Raw genomic sequence first — 18,581 nt, forward strand, 5'->3', positions numbered from 1 at the left:
TGTACTTTTATGGGCTTTAGGATCCATCCTTCTTGGGGTGTTTTTCCCATTGCAAGCAATTCATCAGTATTTCATATGCTGTGTCTATACATTCCTGAATACAGTAATGAAAATACAGATGACATATTGTCTTCAACTTATTAGTGAAGACTTGTGCTATCTATTATGAAAGATGAATCTATACCTAGATTTTCCTATTACATGTCGACCTTGTTCAAAATCATAAGTCAGATTCAGTTTTGAACATGGTTCCTGGCTTATGTACATGGGACTGTAATATTAAGAGTATTTTGAATTATAGATTTGGGTCTTGATTTGATAGCCACGTCACTTTTTTAATTTATTTTCCAGTATCTGTAACTAATGTATTCTCAGGCCTTTGATGAGAGTAAGAGACTGGCTAATAAATATCTGAAGGGTTTTTATTTTCTTCTCTTCATTTGGCTCCTGATTAAGTAAATGAAGATATTTTATGTCTGCGTTAAAAAGTAGTGCTCTTCTTCACTTTCATCAGCATGTTTGTGTTTAAGTTTCCCTTTCTCTAAAACTGAAACTGCAAATAATTGCCTCAATATATTATTTATATTGCAGTCCTTTTAATATCAGCATTATAGTCCCTTTTAAAGCACCACACTGGAAAAAAGAGTTCTCACAAACTTAAATTAAATCATCTACAGCTCCTGCTATTGCTGTTTGTATCTGTTGTCTCACTGAAGAGCCCCAGGCAGGGAAAAGGACCCTTTTGTGTTATGAACTGTGTATGCCCAGATCAAAACTGTGATCCCTGACCCCAAGAAATTCAGAATTGCTAATTCATGTATATTGCTGGCTAAAATATGACTCCTTCCAGATTTCTAACCAGCTGAACTATAATTTATGACTTGAGACCTTGTTCCTTTTTAGGACAGAGACAGACTGAATAAAATCCACAGAGCTAAAGAGATGGGCTTAAATTAATAGATTCTCATTCTTTTACTTGAAAGGGCTGGTGATTGAGTCCCAGGTGGACAAACAAGGTCTTGGTGCTTGGCTATCAGGATGATGATCTGTTCGTTTCAGCAGAGGGGGGTGCTTGTCCTGCTGCTCATCCTAGTCTGCTCTTTGTTTCTTTTAAATCGGCTATTAACATGCTATGTTGGTACACAGAGCTTAGAAGATGGTTAGGATGTTGTTACTTTTTTTTTTTGGTAACTAATACAAAGCATTGTTGCTTTTTTTTTTTTATTTTCAGTTGTCCACTACTGACTATAGCAATAATCTCCTCCCAAAGAACAAATAATTAAATAGCTACGTAGTAAGAGAGCTGCTGTGTCTGCCAGTTATGATGGAAAACCTTTGCCTTTGAATCATCCATTTTCCCAAATGTATTCAATCCATGAGTAACTTTGTTAAAGATCCTCACAGACCTTATATTAGTCAGTCCACGTGAAAATGAAATAAAGCCCCTTATGTTTAAACTGTTGCTGTGGAAGTGCTGCATTGTGTTTTCATAATGTGAGTCTGAGAAAAGATAAACATAATTTGCTGTATTGCTAGGACCCGTTATAAATGAAGAAGATTATCTTTGACTCTTTTCAGATGCTTGAGTATTTCTGAATATGATAATGTGTCATGGTCACCATGCAGCGTTTGACAGTGACCATTTGCAAATAATTAATGTTACCATGGCAGTTCCCATATAAAGCCCCAGTGAAGTTAATTATGTGCAGCGGCAACTCTATAATGATCTTGAAGATAACTGCTGTAGAAGCAATATCTGTGAAGAATTAAAAGAGGACTTTGAGAAAATTGTATTGCGTCTTAAGTTAAAAAATATGATCATGGCTTTGCTTCAAATATAGAATAAAGATTTCTCCTGTTTCTAATTTTTATTTTGCACACAAATGCAATTGATTGCTTGATTCAAGGTAGGGAGGGATCAGTTGGGGAGTTTACAGGCTGTGTGACTGAACCCCTGAATCAGAGGGCTGGATTTGCTGTTGAGTATGAGGACTGCGATCACTGTATGTTATTAATTCAGGCATATTACTTCTGAATTCTGGAAGTGGGAGCATGTGTACGGTGGCAGTGATGGTACCAAGGAGCCTGCCCAGCCCTACAAACTGTTTTATAAGGGCATCCAGAATGGGCTTCATCTATTGAAAGAGGATATTACCCTTGAGGGATGCTTTCCAGTCCTACATTTGTCACTGTGCCACATCTTGGGGACATCAAAGTTCACCTGACCCAGCTAGCACCTGGGATGGTGATGTCATGCCATCCTGAGACTATCCCCAGGAAGAGGAGGGGAGAAGAGCATTGGTCCTCTGTGGTCTTCAATTATTCCCGTCAGCCTTCCATGACCCTTCAATGAAAAAGCACCTTTTCTGCAGGGTGAGATCTTGGGGAAAGGATGACCCATGTGGGCTCTGGTAGCCCACAGAATATGGCAGCAAACCAAGGTGACCTTAGAGGGGATGTCCTGCTGTTGGGCTGGTGTCAGCATCCTGTCCAGCTGGAAAGATCACAAAGACTTTTTGGCAAGAGGGCTGTGAACTGACTGTGCAGCTGGGAGGTTTCCAACTCTGTTTGCTGTTACACTCTCTTTCCTGGCTTTGGAGGCACAGTGTCACAACTCTAAAAAGTGACCCTATATATTAAGCTGACTTAACTGTTCCTCGTCAACCTTACTTTTCAAGCGTCTTATCCTTTTCCCACTTTCTCATAGTTGTCGGTGTATGTATTGCAGTACAATGTTAAGAAGTCTTGTGAGTCAAGCCTGGTGCCTATTCCCTTCCTCCTTTTTTATATCACATCCTTTAATGTTTGTGATTCTGGATGGTGTCTGTGTTGAAGCAGAATCCTCTTATATAGTGTAATATGGAGCAGAGACCCTCTTTCCTTCTATTGTGCAGTTATTGATATGAATGAGAATTTGGGAGTAAATGCAGTGCTATGTTGGCTTAGTGTTGATTTTTGATGGATTTGGAGTTTTTCTTATTTTTCAGTTTTCATTTTGAAATGCGACTGCTAAGTTTTTCTGCTATGCCATCTTCCCAGTTGGCTTTCTCCAGTTTTAAAAATGATGCTGTGTTCTCCTGGTCTGTATTTGTAGCTCCTGATAATTTTTGATCTGTCTCTCCACTGCTTTTTATCTGTACTTGCTAAATCTCCTTTGCCTTAACTCATTCATCTCTCTGGCTTTTTGAGACAATGCTACGCTTTCTCTTCTGAAGCATCCTCCGTTCCTTTCCCTTGTGTCATGCTCCTGTTTTATTAAACTCCCTGGCTTGATCATTATCCATTTTATTAGTCAACGTGCGACAATGGTGGCACCGGCAGTGATCTATGTCAAATTTTGCCATATAGTTTCCTTTGCTATGTCCCATATGTCCCATGTTGGTGTGAAATCCAGCTGGAGGCCAGTGACAAGTGGGGTTCCCCAGGGCTCAGTGCTGGGTCCAGCCCTGTTCAATGTCTTCATCAATGACCTGGATGAAGGCATCGAATGCACCCTTAGCAAGTTTGCGGACGACACTAAGCTGGGTGGAAGTGTCGATCTGCTGGAGGGTCGGGAGGCTCTGCAAAGGGATCTGAACAGGCTGGACCGCTGGGCAGAGTCCAATGGCATGAGGTTTAACAAGGCCAAATGCCGGGTCCTTCACTTGGGGCACAACAACCCTATGCAGTGCTACAGACTAGGAGAAGTCTGTCTAGAAAGCTGCCTGGAGGAGAGGGACCTGGGGGTGTTGGTTGACAGCCGACTGAACATGAGCCAGCAGTGTGCCCAGGTGGCCAAGAAGGCCAATGGCATCTTGGCTTGTATCAGAAACGGCGTGACCAGCAGGTCCAGGGAGGTTATCCTCCCTCTGTACTCGGCACTGGTGAGACCGCTCCTCGAATACTGTGTTCAGTTCTGGGCCCCTCACCATAAGAAGGATGTTGAGGCTCTGGAGAGAGTACAGAGAAGAGCAACAAAGCTGGTGAAAGGGCTGGAGAACAGGCCTTATGAGGAGCGGCTGAGAGAGCTGGGGTTGTTTAGCCTGGAGAAGAGGAGGCTGAGGGGTGACCTCATTGCTCTCTACAACTACCTGAAAGGACGTTGTAGAGAGGAGGGTGCTGGCCTCTTCTCCCAAGTGACAGGGGACAGGACAAGAGGGAATGGCCTCAAGCTCCGACAGGGGAGGTTTAGGCTAGACGTTAGGAAAAAATTCTTTACAGAAAGGGTCATTGGGCACTGGAACAGGCTGCCCAGGGAGGTGGTTGAGTCACCTTCCCTGGAGTTGTTTAAGGCACGGGTGGACGAGGTGCTGAGGGATATGGTTTAGTGTTTGGTAGGAACGGTTGGACTCGGTGATCCGGTGGGTCTCTTCCAACCTGGTTATTCTGTGATTCTGTGATTCTGTGATAAATCAAGGCTGTAACTCAGTGCAGTGGGTACTTTTGGGGGTATAAAAAGTGGGCCACTGGCAATAGCACTAAGTTGTGGTTTCTCGTTTTGTGGTTCTTGGTCTACATCACATTTTGGCTGCCCAGCAGCTGTGCAACTCATACAATCCTCTGCATCCGTGTTATTGTTGCAGTGTTTGTACTGCTACAGCATCCTGAAGCCCGTGGATCAAGACCCTTATCCCCTTAGTTGATTGAGGAGTAGTAATTTGTTCACAGCAAGTATCAGCAGTAATTAATGAGTCCCCTTCCTTGGCTATAAGCAGATGAACTGAGGTGCTTTTTGGGCCCTAGAGCTGGCTCACAGGGGAGTTACTTATGGAGAAGTAATTTCTGAATTAATGCTAGAGATCTGGGCAGCCCATACAGAATTGGAAACATAGGCCCTTGTTCCTCCTTCCTCCCATGTGTGGGTGTGCAACCCAGTTTAAAACCTGGCTTTTTCTAAAGAGGAGATCGTCGACTAGCGTTTTGCTTTCACCAAGCTGGGCTGACGTCAGTGAAGCTCTGCCTGTTTCTACTTGCACTGAATTTGACCTGGTTTATTCAGTGTATGTTATATACCTCAGTACAGATGATGAAGCAGTGGCTTAACACAGTCAGTGATTCATACTAGCTGATATCTCTGCAGTCCTCAGAGGATGTCTAGATCTTTCCATAGCTGCACTTGGCTGAGGAACCACCTTGTTTTCAGCTCAGAGTCATCTGGAAATGACCAGCTGCAGTTGGGAGGTCCAGACTCTTTATCTGTGCACCAAACACCCAGCACCTAACTTCTGAGCTTGCTTTATCTTTGCCATACGTTAAAGGAGGGCACAGATGATCACTAGCATCTCTTGCTATGAGGGTAACAGGTACCAAATGTTGCTGTAGCTCTTGTGTCACAAGTGTGCCATACGGTGTGAACGTGTTAAAGCCACAGTCACTGCTGTGGATCTTCGCATCATTGAGCTCAGCCCTGCATATTTGTGCTGGTTTTGCTTTTTCCTTGAACTTACTCGCAGTAACTACTGCAGAAAACCCAGCCTTGCTGTGTGTTGCTTTCTTCCTCTGTTGGAGACATATTACTTGTGCAGGATGTTATTGCTGTTAGGGTGTATTTATTGTGATCGAGTGTTATGCATTAATCTTGCAATATAGTGCTGTGATGAAGCATCATCCTTGTTCCTCTGAATAATGGTACTCAAGCATACTTTGTTTACGTTCATAGAACATCAACTTTTTAGCAGTCAAAACCTAACCTGACCATATGGAGTGAATATCACGAAAATATCTGTTATTTTTCAGGCTAGTTTGGCCCAGCTTGGCAGGGAGCAAGCTTGAGCTCAGGTGCAAGGTTTCTGTGCTAAGTCCTGCAGAAGCTTTGATGAAAATACTTTGTATTTTCTGCCTTGCTTTCTTTCCTCTGTTGAAAGAGGAAGAGCGGTAGCTATTACTACATGTCACTGCTTCTATCTGAACAGTGTATTCATTGCATATTGTTGTTAAATATTAAGCAGTGTTATATATTTTATAAAGCTCTGATAAAGCACTTTGAAGAATAAATTTAAATGATAATGATATGCTGTTTCTATTTTTCTTTTGGTTTGCTGCATTTTTTTACATATGAAATAGAAAACAAATATTTGATGTATGTTTGACTTTTTCACTTTTGATCTTTGTTTTATTTTTTCCCTTATAAGTAGCCCCTCGTTCTCTGACCTAGCATTCTTGGAGAATGAAAGTGATGTTTTTCCAAACAGTCCTTTATCTAAGTTCACACCAAAAGCACTGGAGATTTGGACTCCACCCTCTGCCCCAGACACTCCTCAGCATGAAAAAAAAGCAAAGCTGTATTTTAATAAGATGAATCCAAGTTGGATAAACATCAGATTGGAATTGCCTGGCTCTTTCTGGAGCTCTAGATTCGCGTCTTGGCTGAATAACTCCTAGCTTTTCTTCCATTTGAAATGGATATCTTGAGCGGTTTGCGGTTTGGGGATCTTTGGAATAAGACTGCAAAAGAATGACAACCCATCTGTTATGCACAGCCAGCAAGAATTTGTGGTGTTTACCTGGCAAGGTTCTCCTGACTGCATATTGCCCTGCTTGTCTGCAGGTGGCCCTGCTTGAGCAGGGGTGGTTGGACCAGGTGACCTCCAGAGGTCCCTTCCAACCTCAGCCAGTCTGGGGTTCTATGACTTGCGCTTTATGCTCCAAAAAGGCTTCCCTCTTACTAGGGCTGAGCTGATAAGATCCTTTAAGGCATTTCAATGATAGGAATGATAAGGTATTTCATTTGATAGGCATGGTTGGACTCGATGATCTGGTGGGTCTCTTCCAACTTGGTTATTCTATGATTCTGTGATTCAAGTGACGTTATTTTCACTTTGTTGTATTGTCAATGATCATACATCCGCTTGATGTAAGTTCAAAGCTTACTAAAGCCACTGAAACTTCTCAGAGATCAGGGGGACCAGATAACCTAGCCATGCAGAGAGACAGCTTACAGTGAGAAAGTGTTATGCATTTTTTAAATGGGGGAACAAAATCAAGTGAAAGCTGTGCCTTTTTTCCCATTTTTTTATAAAATGCATAACTTGTCCCATTCAAGATAGACCAATGGATGTGTGCATGACCTACATACTTCAAAGATAGGGCAAAGTATTATTTTCCTAGGGACAACAGAGTCTGTCCTCCAATTGTCCTCTGAGAGAGTTTATTTCTCCTGTCCACAGAATCGACGACTGTTTTTGTGCATCTCGGAAACTGGATGCAGTTGCCACTGAAGCAAAGTTCAAGCAGGACCTGGGTTTCCGGATGCTCAACTGTGGCCGAACTGATCTGGTTAAACAAGCCATATCCTTGCTGGGGCCAGATGGGATTAACAGCATGAGTGAACAGGTAACGAGACAGAAATGTAAAGAAGCAACTGTGAAATGTGAGAGTTTTGTCTGCTTATTACAAAAAATGAGCCCTGGCTTTCAGTTAAACTTAGAGCCTTAATGTTTTCCCTGCATTGAGTTAAAGCACCGTCAGGTGAACATCTACTTTAAGTTTGGTCTCTTTGAGTCATATTGATTCATTGGTACTAAGGTAAATCATGAGGGTGAATGCATCCCCTAAAATCTTAACAGTGAACTGAGTCTTGTGAAGCCAAAATGAGATTCCAGGAGAGTTTTAGCGTTGATCTGAGTACTTAATACTGTTTCAAAGCCATGAACAGTGGTGTGGAGCAGGGTGATGTGAGGTGAACATGCTTCCACTGAACACTGCCCTGGCGTCTGCAATGCATTTCATGTGCACCACCAAACCCCTGGTATGAAACAGTTTATGACTGGCACTATTTAATTGAGTTCATCCCAGTTTGAATTGCCCTTCCAGATGTGAAAGTATCTCTGCAGTATTACCCAGTGTTGGCTGTTATGGCCAACATCCACCAATTGAGTAGCCTAAATTTTCCTGGATTTACACTTCCATGGGGTTGTGTCCAGAGGTAAACCTGCCTCTGCAGCTAGCTACTGGCAACAGTCTGTTGAACTCTGATGCTCACCAAGGTGGTTTCCCTTCCCAGAGGGAAGCAGTGGCCATGAACACTACTGTTCCCTTTTGAAATGAGTCCCCTGGATTTTTTGATGCCCCTGATGAATGTGCCACTGCATGTTCCCTGAGCTGTGGCATCCTTTTTGGAAGGAGGCAGGTGGCTGCCACCCCTGAGGTGGTCACTTGTGACAGGAACTGCACTGTTAGTGGATTTGGGTCTTCTGAGATGAAAGCTGCTCCAGGAATTTGAGTTACATTGCTGTTTAGTAGCTTCAGTCTGAGTCAATATTGTGGATTTGTTTGAGAAAAGATTTAGAAGAGGTTAGTACTCCCAGAACAAAAATAGTATCAGACTGCTTGTCCCAAGATTGATATATTATACTTTTCAAAATTATTATTATTTTGAGTTAGTCTGAACCTGGAAATTTTTCACAGCATATTTTCTGTGTTCTCTAGGCTGAAACTTGGGAACACTTTAGCTTTATTCATCTAAGTACCTAATCATATGCTTAACTCTGAACATATGCTTACATCCTATCTGAGTAAAAGTTATGCCTATACTTAAATGCTACACTGGATCCAACATCCCACATCTTGTAGGATCCCACATTTTGCAGGACAGAGCCCTAAGTGATGCAAGGCTGAGTGAAAAAGTAATTTTTTATTTTGCCAAGAGCTAAATGCCCTTTGCATTGATTCTACACGTTGCTACTGTATTCCTGTGTGTGTGTTGAACACTAATGATGGGCTTATTAAAAATCCATTCTTCCCATGTGCAAAGAGATGGGGCCAAGTGATGCTGCAGCACAAAGCTGAGCTGCAGAGCAAGCCAGGAGGGCCAGCAGAGGCAAAAGCAGCAGGGACAGCAGTGCAAAAAGAGAGGAGGTTAGAAACCTCATTAACTCTTTTGAGCCCTGATACTGCACCATGACATTCTGGGCCACTTTTTAGTCAGTGCTAAGTCCTTCTTCAGCTTCAGCAGGTACAAAATATCCTGTGTGGTCCCCAGGTAGGCCCTTTGCTCCAGGCTTTGCTGCGAAGTTCTTTGCCACAGCTGCCCCCATGCTGCCTCTTACAAGGGGGAGCCTGGCATGAGGTTTTCAAGTTCTTTTCTTCAGATCTGATTAGACCCCCCATGGTAAACACTTGATTTAATTATCAAATGACAGCACTTACAGAAATTGAAATAACAGTTTGCAGGAACACGCATTTAATTCTAAGCTGCTATCCTATCCCCGTGTTTCAAGGTTCAAACCCAGTTTTTTTGTCATCCTTATGCTCCTGTTTGTTCCTGTAGTGTTTATTGACTGACAAAGGAAATATTTTGCCACTGACTGTAGCTGAAGTAGTTTCAAATTCCCTTTGCAAGTAACTCCAAGTCAACCAAGAACTCTCCTTAGCCTGTGTGAACCTTTTTCTTACTAATGGCATGAGGCCCCCAAATACCTTTCCCCTTTCTCCTTGTGCACTGTGGACTTGATCCCATGAAATGCTCAAAATGTTTCTGGTGGGCTCCAAGTAACTTGCAGGGGCAAACCTTAATTTATATTTTCTCTACAAGGGCAGCCCTTCTGTACGTAAGCACTGACTTTCTTAAGCCCTGCATGCAAACAGGAAAAATGGGGCAGTTAAGCAAAAATATTAGTGCTGGGTTCTTTCTAGGAAGAGCAGTGTCACAGCTAGGTGTCTGGCCATGCTGGGCAGCTCCAGTTTCTCTGAAAATAATTTCACTTTGCAGCAGCACTCAGGTTAAACAGTAAACGGGCTATTGTCTGACAGCAAATTTACCAGGGGATGTCGACAGTAGGCTATAAACATGCATCAGAGGTAGCTGCAGTAGATTTACTGCAAAACAACTGGTGGTTGTTGATCAACACCCCCTACTGTATTTAATAAGCAGCTTTTCTGTTATAATTTACGGTACATTTAATGATTTTTTTTACATGTTTTTTTCTGGACTCATTACCACCGCCGCAGTAACACTTATCTTAAGGGAAATAGTGATCAGCCGCAGGAGGTATTTCAGATTAATACAAATTGCATTGTGGTGATTTTGTAGTGAGGGGTCACTTAATCTACTTTTCCTCCAAACAAGGCCACGTTTTCCTAGAGCCAGCAATTTGCACAACGTCTGGCATTTCATTTAAAATTAAGTCCTTGTTTGCTAGGCAGCGCTATACAAAGACTTTGCATTTCCAGCCCCTTACGATAGCTGTGTTGAAAAAGCTGTGCCTGAATCTAACCTATCTTAAGAAGAGTCTGGGATGTTTTTAAAGGCTCTTTCAGTGGTTAGAAAGTTAGATATTATGGAAGTGTGATCACAGAAAACTGAATAGAGTTACTATCTTTTTAAAATACCAGTGGAATTATGATTGCTTTGATAAAGATGTTTCTCTAGTGGGGCCCCAAAGACAAAGATGCTCAGTTTAGTATATGAAGATGGAGATGAGGCTGACAAGCCTGGTTTCACTCACCATGCTGAGGATGCTGAGAATAACTTGAAAAAAAAAAGGTCAACACATGTTGCAACAAAAATAGATATTTGACAGAAATGGTTGGTTTTTGGTAATCCAAGGGTCATGTCTGTTACAGAGGTAATGGCTTTCATTAAATACATACTGTTAGTCTTGATGATATATACTTAAATAATTGTTGAAAAACATCAAAGAGAGTTATGTGTTAAATTTGTGAATTCCTTTGTTTTTTAACTCCAAAAAATGACTAGGGCATGACTCCACTGATGTATGCTTGTGTCAGGGGTGATGAGGCTATGGTGCAGATGCTGCTAGATGCTGGAGCAGATCTGAATGCTGAGGTGAGGACTTTTTGTTGGTTATATCTTTGTTCTGTTATTTGTTTACATCATAAACTACTCCCCGAAACTGTAGCCAAGACAAAATGCCAAGAATTAAAAGAAAATAAATTTGCCTTGGCCTGGATGACCCTGCTTGAAATGAATAGTGACGTCAAACTGCATTAGGTTAACATTGGGATTCACTGCACAGAGAGTCAAGTCATCGGACTTACCCAAAGGTAATATTGATTTAGTTGTGTTTGCACACTGCAAATGAATACAGGCATTGGCACTAGCATGGAGAAAAGCTCTAACGATATTGGAAGGATTCCTTGAATCTCACCTGAGTTAAAATGAAGAGGGTAAAAGAAATACCCATCTGATAACCTGTCAAAGCTCAAGCATTTCTATGCACTGGTATGTTTCAACTAAGCATCCCTGCCTCGCAAGTGCAGCGTAGGTTCCACTGTTTTGTTTTACAAAGTGCCTTGGGCTAAAAACTGTTGGATGAAGAGCTTGAAGCTTCTAGAATATATACGTCTCTTTGATGAATGCACATCATATCTTACACAATCTATCCACCAAACAGATTGTGATCCAAATCTGTGCAATGCAGGTATGTACGTTTTTAAAGGGCCATTTGAAAATCTGAGAACGAATTGTTTGTTAATGATTCCAGCTTCAATTTGTTGAGGTCATGAGTAAATTAAGCTGTCTGCTTCACTTATCTGTGTTCCATCTGTTCTGTTTGGACTTGAGTGAGCTGATAAATTGTAGTCACTGCTTTCAGCCAGACATTTTGCACTTCTAAAAAATCTAATTTAAAAGTAGAAATGGATGTCACCTGTAAGAGACTGATAGTCATTACTATCTGATTGCTGTTTGGTGGCTCATGTGAAATCAGCTGATGATTTCAGTTCCTCAAATTCATGCACATCACCCTCAAGAGCCAGCAATAATTGAATACTTGAACCCTTCTTAGCACTCTCGACAGGCGCACCAAAGACTGGAGGGGCATGGAGACTCATCTCTCCTTTAAAACCCTGCCTGTGGCTCAGAGGTGAGATGGCTTTATTTAGTTCCTAGGACAAGTTTTTTTGAGGAGCAGTACTCCCAGTTGCTCCAGTAATCTTCCAGATTTGAACCACATGCAAATTTAAACAGTTTTGTCTTTCTGCAACTGCTGACATTTAAGACAACAGCTCCAGTGAGGAGTGTGAACCTTCCTGATTCATTTCTGTAGAGTGTTTGCTCTGAAATCAAATGAAAACACTTTGGGACAAGGACTGTGAATAATTATGGTGTGCAATTATAAGATGATTTGTGCACACCACAACCAACTGTGCAATTACATGAAAAAAAAGGCAAATCAACCATGAGCAAAAATAAATACACTGTCAGGTGCCTGCATCATTTTCCTCCTTTCACTTTGCAAATCAGTTATATATATATATATATATGTTTCCAAAAGTAGCTTCAAATGCTGCCCATCTTTAGTGAAAATAGACTAATTTCCAGATGTGCTGAGAAGCTGCAATTCACCCTACAGTCAGTAGGACCTGAAGCTGCTCAGCTAATCTCAACTGAGGCCTTAAAAGTCCAGTGAACCACAGGTCTTTTGCAAATACCAAATAAAAAACGAAACAAAAAAAAAAAAGGAGCAAAGGAGTTAAAATTACTTCGTTTTCTTTGCCGCTTGCCGTGGGCTGCTCTGAACAGCAGTGGGAATCTGTTTTTGAGGAGGAGCTGGATGTGTTCACTGAACTGTGACCCTGCCCATCCTCTCCCTCTGCTGCTCTTGCTCCCCAGGCTGAACTTCAAGGCTCGAGCTGTTCAATCCCCTTCCTTCTAAGCAAACCTAGACCCAAAGAAGCCCCATGCTTGTGCTCAGACACCAGCACAATTCTTTTGCACTTCAGGCTCTCTCTTTGGCAAATCTGGGTGATAAAAGCCAAGTGCAGATCTGCCCCTCTCGCAAGCTGTGGGATCTGCATGGGCTCTTCAGATTTTGTCCTCATCCCTGTCCTTGGGACTGAGGACTTTGTCCTGTGCTTCTAGCAAAATGCTGCATGTGGCACTTGGAAATGCGAGCTGCTAATGCAACCGACAATTTAATAACTGACCCTGCTCCCCTACGTGGGTAAAAGTACTTCAGACAAGATAGTGAAAGCATACCTGGCTGATGATATGGAGAGGTGGTGCATCTTTTACTCTGATTTTAGTCATCCTCTGAAGTTCAATAATAAGATTTTGAATTTTAGTGTCACACTCCATCTGAGTGTGCAGTCTCGGATTGCAACTGTTCATTAGATTTTACCATCTTTGTGAACCTCATCAATATTAATAACCTCATCTTTAAGACAAGGAAACTGAAGCAAAGAGTGGTTATTCATCTTCTACAGTGTCTACATTAGAGGCGTCAAGCACTAAAACGTAGAAAATGGAAGGAGCAATGTGAAAAATACCATTTTGTTTTCTGAGGATACAGTTTGCTTCTCTTTTTTTAACTGTCACCACCCTGCTCTTTTAACTCAACTCAGATAGGAGAAAGCAGTAAAAAGGAGATTTATTAAAATATTTCAGAAGTGCCACTCTGCCTCATCTCTTCTCGCCTGTATTTTTAACTCCAGTGGGAGAGGAGGACCCTGGAAGCATGCTTGTGAACTCTAGCATAGGGCTTGTGATATGTCTTTCATGATGGCAGTGACAAAAGTCATACTGATTTATGTGGAAAGAATTTCTTTGGACCTGGAGCAATCCCAAGACCTGGGGCTGTTGATAGATGGTCTGGAAAAGTCAGTGGGAGAAGTCCTTAGCTGTGAGCATCCTGATCCGTCCCTGCCTCCCCAGTGTGTGCTGCTGTAACCGGCTGTGGATGTTTTGACCATGTGCAAAAGTATCTCGTGGCCAGTGGTTTAGATGGAGCTACAGAAGTTGGTAAAAAGACTTCATTTGGTATGATCTCTATTCAAGCTGTCAAATCAGCATGAACATGTTTAATATTGAGAAAATTTTTACAGGAAAAAAAATGAAGCCAAACATTTTATAAAGCACATTTCCCAGGTTTTCTCTTTCACTTACTCCCTCACATGCCTGGCTTTCAGGCAGGTTGAATTTTATTACTTATAGCTCTTTAAAAAAATAACTTTAATTTGTTTGTAGGTTGTCAGTACTGCTCATAAATACCCATCCGTCCACCCTGAGACCCGCCATTGGACAGCTCTGACATTTGCTGTGTTGCATGGACATATTCCTGTAGTTCAGGTATTATTGTATTTCCCTACCTGCATCTCATTCTTTTGTTTCTCCTCTTCAGTTCTGCTTACATCCATCTCAAACCAGTATCCTTTTGTCATACTCATATTGGTTACTTGTGCTTCTTCTAGAGTGTACTGATATATAATAGACCTATTATGTAATGAATACAATGTTCAAACCTTAACCAATATGAGGTTTAAATAGGACAATTTTTGAAGCAAAGTTGCACCAAAGAAAGTCTGACAACTCCTTGTGCTCCTTCCTGACCACTTGTTTTATGTGTTTGTTTGTTCATTCATTACATTTTCATAGGCTATAATATTCTAGCAGACACAAAACTGTGGCCTTGGTGTGGGTGAGGTGGACAGCAGCCCTTGCTGCTCGCTCACCTTACCCCAGTGAGGCATCGTGTGGGATATGCTGGTTCTGTGCTTTGGCATCTCAAAAGTCGAGGTTTATTCTTCAAAACAGCTGTATCTATGGCATACTTAATGAAACGCCAGAACTATGAAGGCCTCGAGACAGAAATGGCCAAGGGGGGGCTGGAGCACAGGCTCCATCCTGCTCTCCTTGGCTGCTTTTGTTTTCAGCATTGTTGTTATTTACGTGGAAGTGTCCCCAGTGGAGATCACGGCTTTTGGACTCTTTGCTGCAATTGGTTCTTAATGTTGCCTTTCTTTTTGCCATGACTTTATATGAAAGATAGAGGCAATTGAAATCTGATCCATTTTAGGATGGTGCTGGGCTTGTAGAAGATCGTGAAGGAAGGATGCTTGTCGCGCTAATTTTCAGTACACCATCTTCAGCACATTATTTCTTAACACTGACCTTACCCCATTTCCCATTCAGAAACACAGAGTTACACTTTTTTGGCTCTGAAGTCGGACACTAGTGCTCCTAGTGTTTGACAGTGTAAGATGAGCGAAAAAAGGGATCAATTTGCCTCTTTGAAAAAATGGACAGAATTTGCATGTCACTTGTCTCCATCGTATCTGGTTTGCAGATAACAGGAAACATTAGACTCTCATTGGTCACTGTTCATGAACTCTGAAAACTGTGATACCCCCAGTTGCTCTAAATGGTGAATTTTCTTTCTAGCTGTTGCTGGATGCTGGAGCAAAGGTAGAAGGTTCCTTGGAGCATGGAGAGGAAAATTACTCTGAAACTCCTCTACAGTTGGCAGCAGCTGCTGGTAAGGACTTTCTCCTCCCACTGTAATAAAATTTTCAATAAGGGACTGTGGTTTAGGTGAGCAAATACTGGATTTTAGAAGAAGTAAAAATGCATCTCTTGACTTGCAGGAAATTTTGAACTGGTCAGTTTGCTGTTGGAGCGAGGAGCTGACCCCATGATAGGAACAATGTACAGGAATGGCATTTCCATGACTCCACAAGGTGACATGAACTCTTTCAGTCAGGCTGCTGCGCATGGACACAGGTAGAGTGGGAACAAGTCTAGTGGCATCCTTCAAGTGCTTATTTTTTGACTGGTCACCCAGTTTGAGCAGGTGGTGAAAGTTCTGCACGAGCAATCGAACATGCTGCTAACTGAGCAGGCATGTAAGACTTTTTGCTAGCATGTGAATTTAACCAATTGGTGATACAAGCTGCTTTTTGATAGTTGATGATAAAAATTAAAGAAGGGGACTCCTCGTGGTGTTGAAATGCAGTGGTTGTTAAATAGTAGCTGATGTGACAGCAGAAAGGAATGCCAAAGACATTCCTTCTGAATTTCTTATTGACATATTTCTCAGGTTTGAGGCGGATTGCATATGTATTGCTGCACCCTTAATTGTCGTTGAACAGAGTTTCTGCGTCTGTGTTTACTGTACAGTCCTGTGTGTCTTAGTGTTGTACGTATGCTGCAAATGTGGGGGAAAACAAAAAGTAATGTAATGAGCACCGGGCATGCATGATCTTGCAATGCTGAGGAGCTGACTGCAGTGTAATGGATTAGTAGTATTATGATCTTCACATTCCTACTTTTCTGATTGTAGCCATCCAGAGGAACATAGATACAGGTTAGAGACAGTACCTACCATCTGTTTGCTTAGAGACGAGCTGCCAGTCTAACAACACGCTAATGGCACGTCAGGGCAGGTTCGCACAGTGCTGCCCATCTGGAGTCTGTGAGGGATCCCTGGGACAGAGAAGGCAGTTTGGTTATTGGAGTCCAGTGTTCACTGCTCCAGCCTTGCCGACAGCTGGTGTGAGTGGGAGCCACGTGCCCAAGCAGAACGTGGGGCTCTCCTTGGCTTGGCTGCTGGCTGTGCATGTCACAGGCCCTGGCTCTTACAGTTCTACCCATACACCACACGTACACATACCCTCCTCCTTCCCTTTCTTCCCCAGATTTGTTTGGGGGACACCAAGGGGACACCAAGCCCCACTGCGACCCCATGCTGGGGTCTGAGCAGGGGTGGGCAGGATGTCAGAGTGCAAGAGAGGTGTGATGAGGGCCAGCCTGGTTCCTCTTATCACAGCTGCAGAAACCAAGAGCAACTTTGTTGAGATACACAAGGTAACGCTGGTACAAATCTGAGGGCACCAAGTCTCAACTTCGCTATTTGATAGCCCAGCCAGATCAGTGGCTTTGCAGAGTAGTCCCAGATGTGCTTGAACCTGCCCTGACTGGCCTTGTTGAATGTCTAGCTGCTCCAGCTTTCCCAGACTGCTTTGAGTGTTAAGTGAGTGATGGTGCTTTTGGTAACTCCAGGCAGCTCCCTTCTCAAGTGGCCTCCATGGTGAAAATCCTGAGAGCTCGTTCAGAGGCACCTTAGTCTTCCCTGATTTTGGGAAGAAGCCTTAAGTAATATTAAGCTCATGGGTCTCTGTTCCCATGAGATGCTGCCACTTGTGTGACATCTGTGTATGGTTCCTGTGAGGGCAGCAGCATCTTGCAGGCATGGCCCAGGCAATACAGGCGGGCTCGCAGGAGTGCTGCTTGTGTCAGGTCTACCTTCAACTGGTCCTGCCATTGACTGGAGTGATTTCCTGGACAGATGTCCTAACTTGCCACATTGCAGCAAGTATCCTGGGCACAATGAAAGCCTAGACACTGACTCTGCTCTCCCACCCTCTTTTTCCCTCTCTCCCTCTCTCTGTCATGATGTCATTGACAGGAATGTTTTTCGTAAGCTGCTTGCTCAGCCAGAGAAGGACAAGAGCGATATTCTCTCACTGGAGGAGATCCTGGCTGAGGGGACGGACTTGCCTGACTCGGCGGCAGCTCCGCTCTGTGCCAGCCGCAACAGCAAGGCCAAGATGAAAGCCCTGAAGGAGGCCATGTACCACAGCGCCGAGCACGGCTATGTGGATGTGACCATTGACATACGGAGCATAGGTCAGTCCCAGCACCCTCTCTCTCCTTTCCCTCCACAGAGAGACTGCTATAAGAAACTCTTCTCTCTCGACAGGCTGTTGCTTAAACTGACCACAGCTGCATCTTCCTCAATTCTTGTGGAAGCAGAAGGTGATGGGGGATCCAGCAGGTTTCTGACCCTTTTTGGCACCACAGTGTACCTGGCTCGGAGGCCACTGGTGCTTTTCTGTAGGATAGGGTGGTTTCCACCAGCAGCATTCTTCACTGCTGCTTGTCAGAGCATTAGCTAAGGCTCTGGGGTGCAGTGTTGGCCTGCCATGGGGCTCGTCCAGCAGCTTTTCTTTTGCACTTCTCCATAAAGCAGCTCACCATTAAAGACATTTATTTTCTGAGGTTTGTGAGCCTCTGAGGGCTGGCTTCTTGGTGTGCTAGCTGTGCAAGCACAAGGCCTGAACATCATACGAGACTGCTGGGAAGTCGCTTCTGCCCGTGTGGAGGTTGGTTGGGTATCATGAAGGGAAATTGTTATGGACTGTGCATTTACCATCCCTGCTAATGCGCATTCAGAGGGGAATCAGGTGCTTTGCGTGCCTCTGCCTGGTGCACCTCTCCAGCCCTGGAGACATCTGACATGGGTTGGGGCATGTGGTGGTCTAGGTGGTGGCTCACCGGGTGGGCTGAGCAGGCAAAGCATCAGGCGATGAGGGAGAGGACAGCAACAGGGCTGCTCTCAAGGCACTGGACGTTTGCTGAAGTGGAAGGAAAAATGATTTGTAGCCAAACGTCGGGCTTGTGGTTCCTCCCACTCCATTCTGCAAAAGCAGAAACTAGGTCACCTCCAGCCTAGTGCCTGCAGAGGTACATTAGCTCTGTGTGCTTTTTCACTCAGTGCATGTGAGCAGTTCCCTTTAAGTTCCTGGAGAGTGGTTCTCCCACAACAAAGTACTTGAAAAGGCTGATCTGCTTAACTTGCCCAGTACTGTTTAGGGAAAATGGTAGTGATCAGGAGAGGACATGGAGTAATGCTTAAAGAAAGTTTTAATCTGAAGACCACCAGTTTGTATCCAGATGGGTAGTGACCAAAATCTTTTTTTTTTTTTTACTCTTTAATGGCTCTCCAGGGCTGCATTCAAACAAATGAGCTAGTGTAAATCTAGTTTCCAAAAGGCTTTTGCATCACAGAGCACCACAGCAATTATCACAAATTGGCAGTCTCAGCAGAGAAGCTGAGGGCTAGATGAGCAGAGAGACCACAGTC

General features: G+C 43.3%; 1 protein-coding gene across 2 annotated transcripts in view; it reads left to right on the plus strand.

Annotated features, from left to right (window-relative positions):
• The window catches only part of ABTB3 (ankyrin repeat and BTB domain containing 3), a 184,649-nt gene that overhangs the window by 141,455 nt on the left and 24,613 nt on the right, over positions 1 to 18,581 (plus strand). Inside the window, exons 5-10 of one of the 2 annotated variants that reach the window (XM_069859645.1) lie at positions 7,146 to 7,311; positions 10,676 to 10,765; positions 13,907 to 14,008; positions 15,101 to 15,194; positions 15,304 to 15,439; positions 17,124 to 17,344. In XM_069859645.1, the coding sequence (XP_069715746.1) occupies positions 7,146 to 7,311; positions 10,676 to 10,765; positions 13,907 to 14,008; positions 15,101 to 15,194; positions 15,304 to 15,439; positions 17,124 to 17,344 (809 nt within the window). The remainder of the gene's footprint in view (positions 1 to 7,145; positions 7,312 to 10,675; positions 10,766 to 13,906; positions 14,009 to 15,100; positions 15,195 to 15,303; positions 15,440 to 17,123; positions 17,345 to 18,581) is intronic. The other variant, XM_069859654.1, reaches the window with a different exon arrangement.

The sequence above is a fragment of the Phaenicophaeus curvirostris genome, chromosome 1, assembly GCF_032191515.1.
Source record: "Phaenicophaeus curvirostris isolate KB17595 chromosome 1, BPBGC_Pcur_1.0, whole genome shotgun sequence".
Taxonomy (NCBI): domain Eukaryota; kingdom Metazoa; phylum Chordata; class Aves; order Cuculiformes; family Cuculidae; genus Phaenicophaeus; species Phaenicophaeus curvirostris.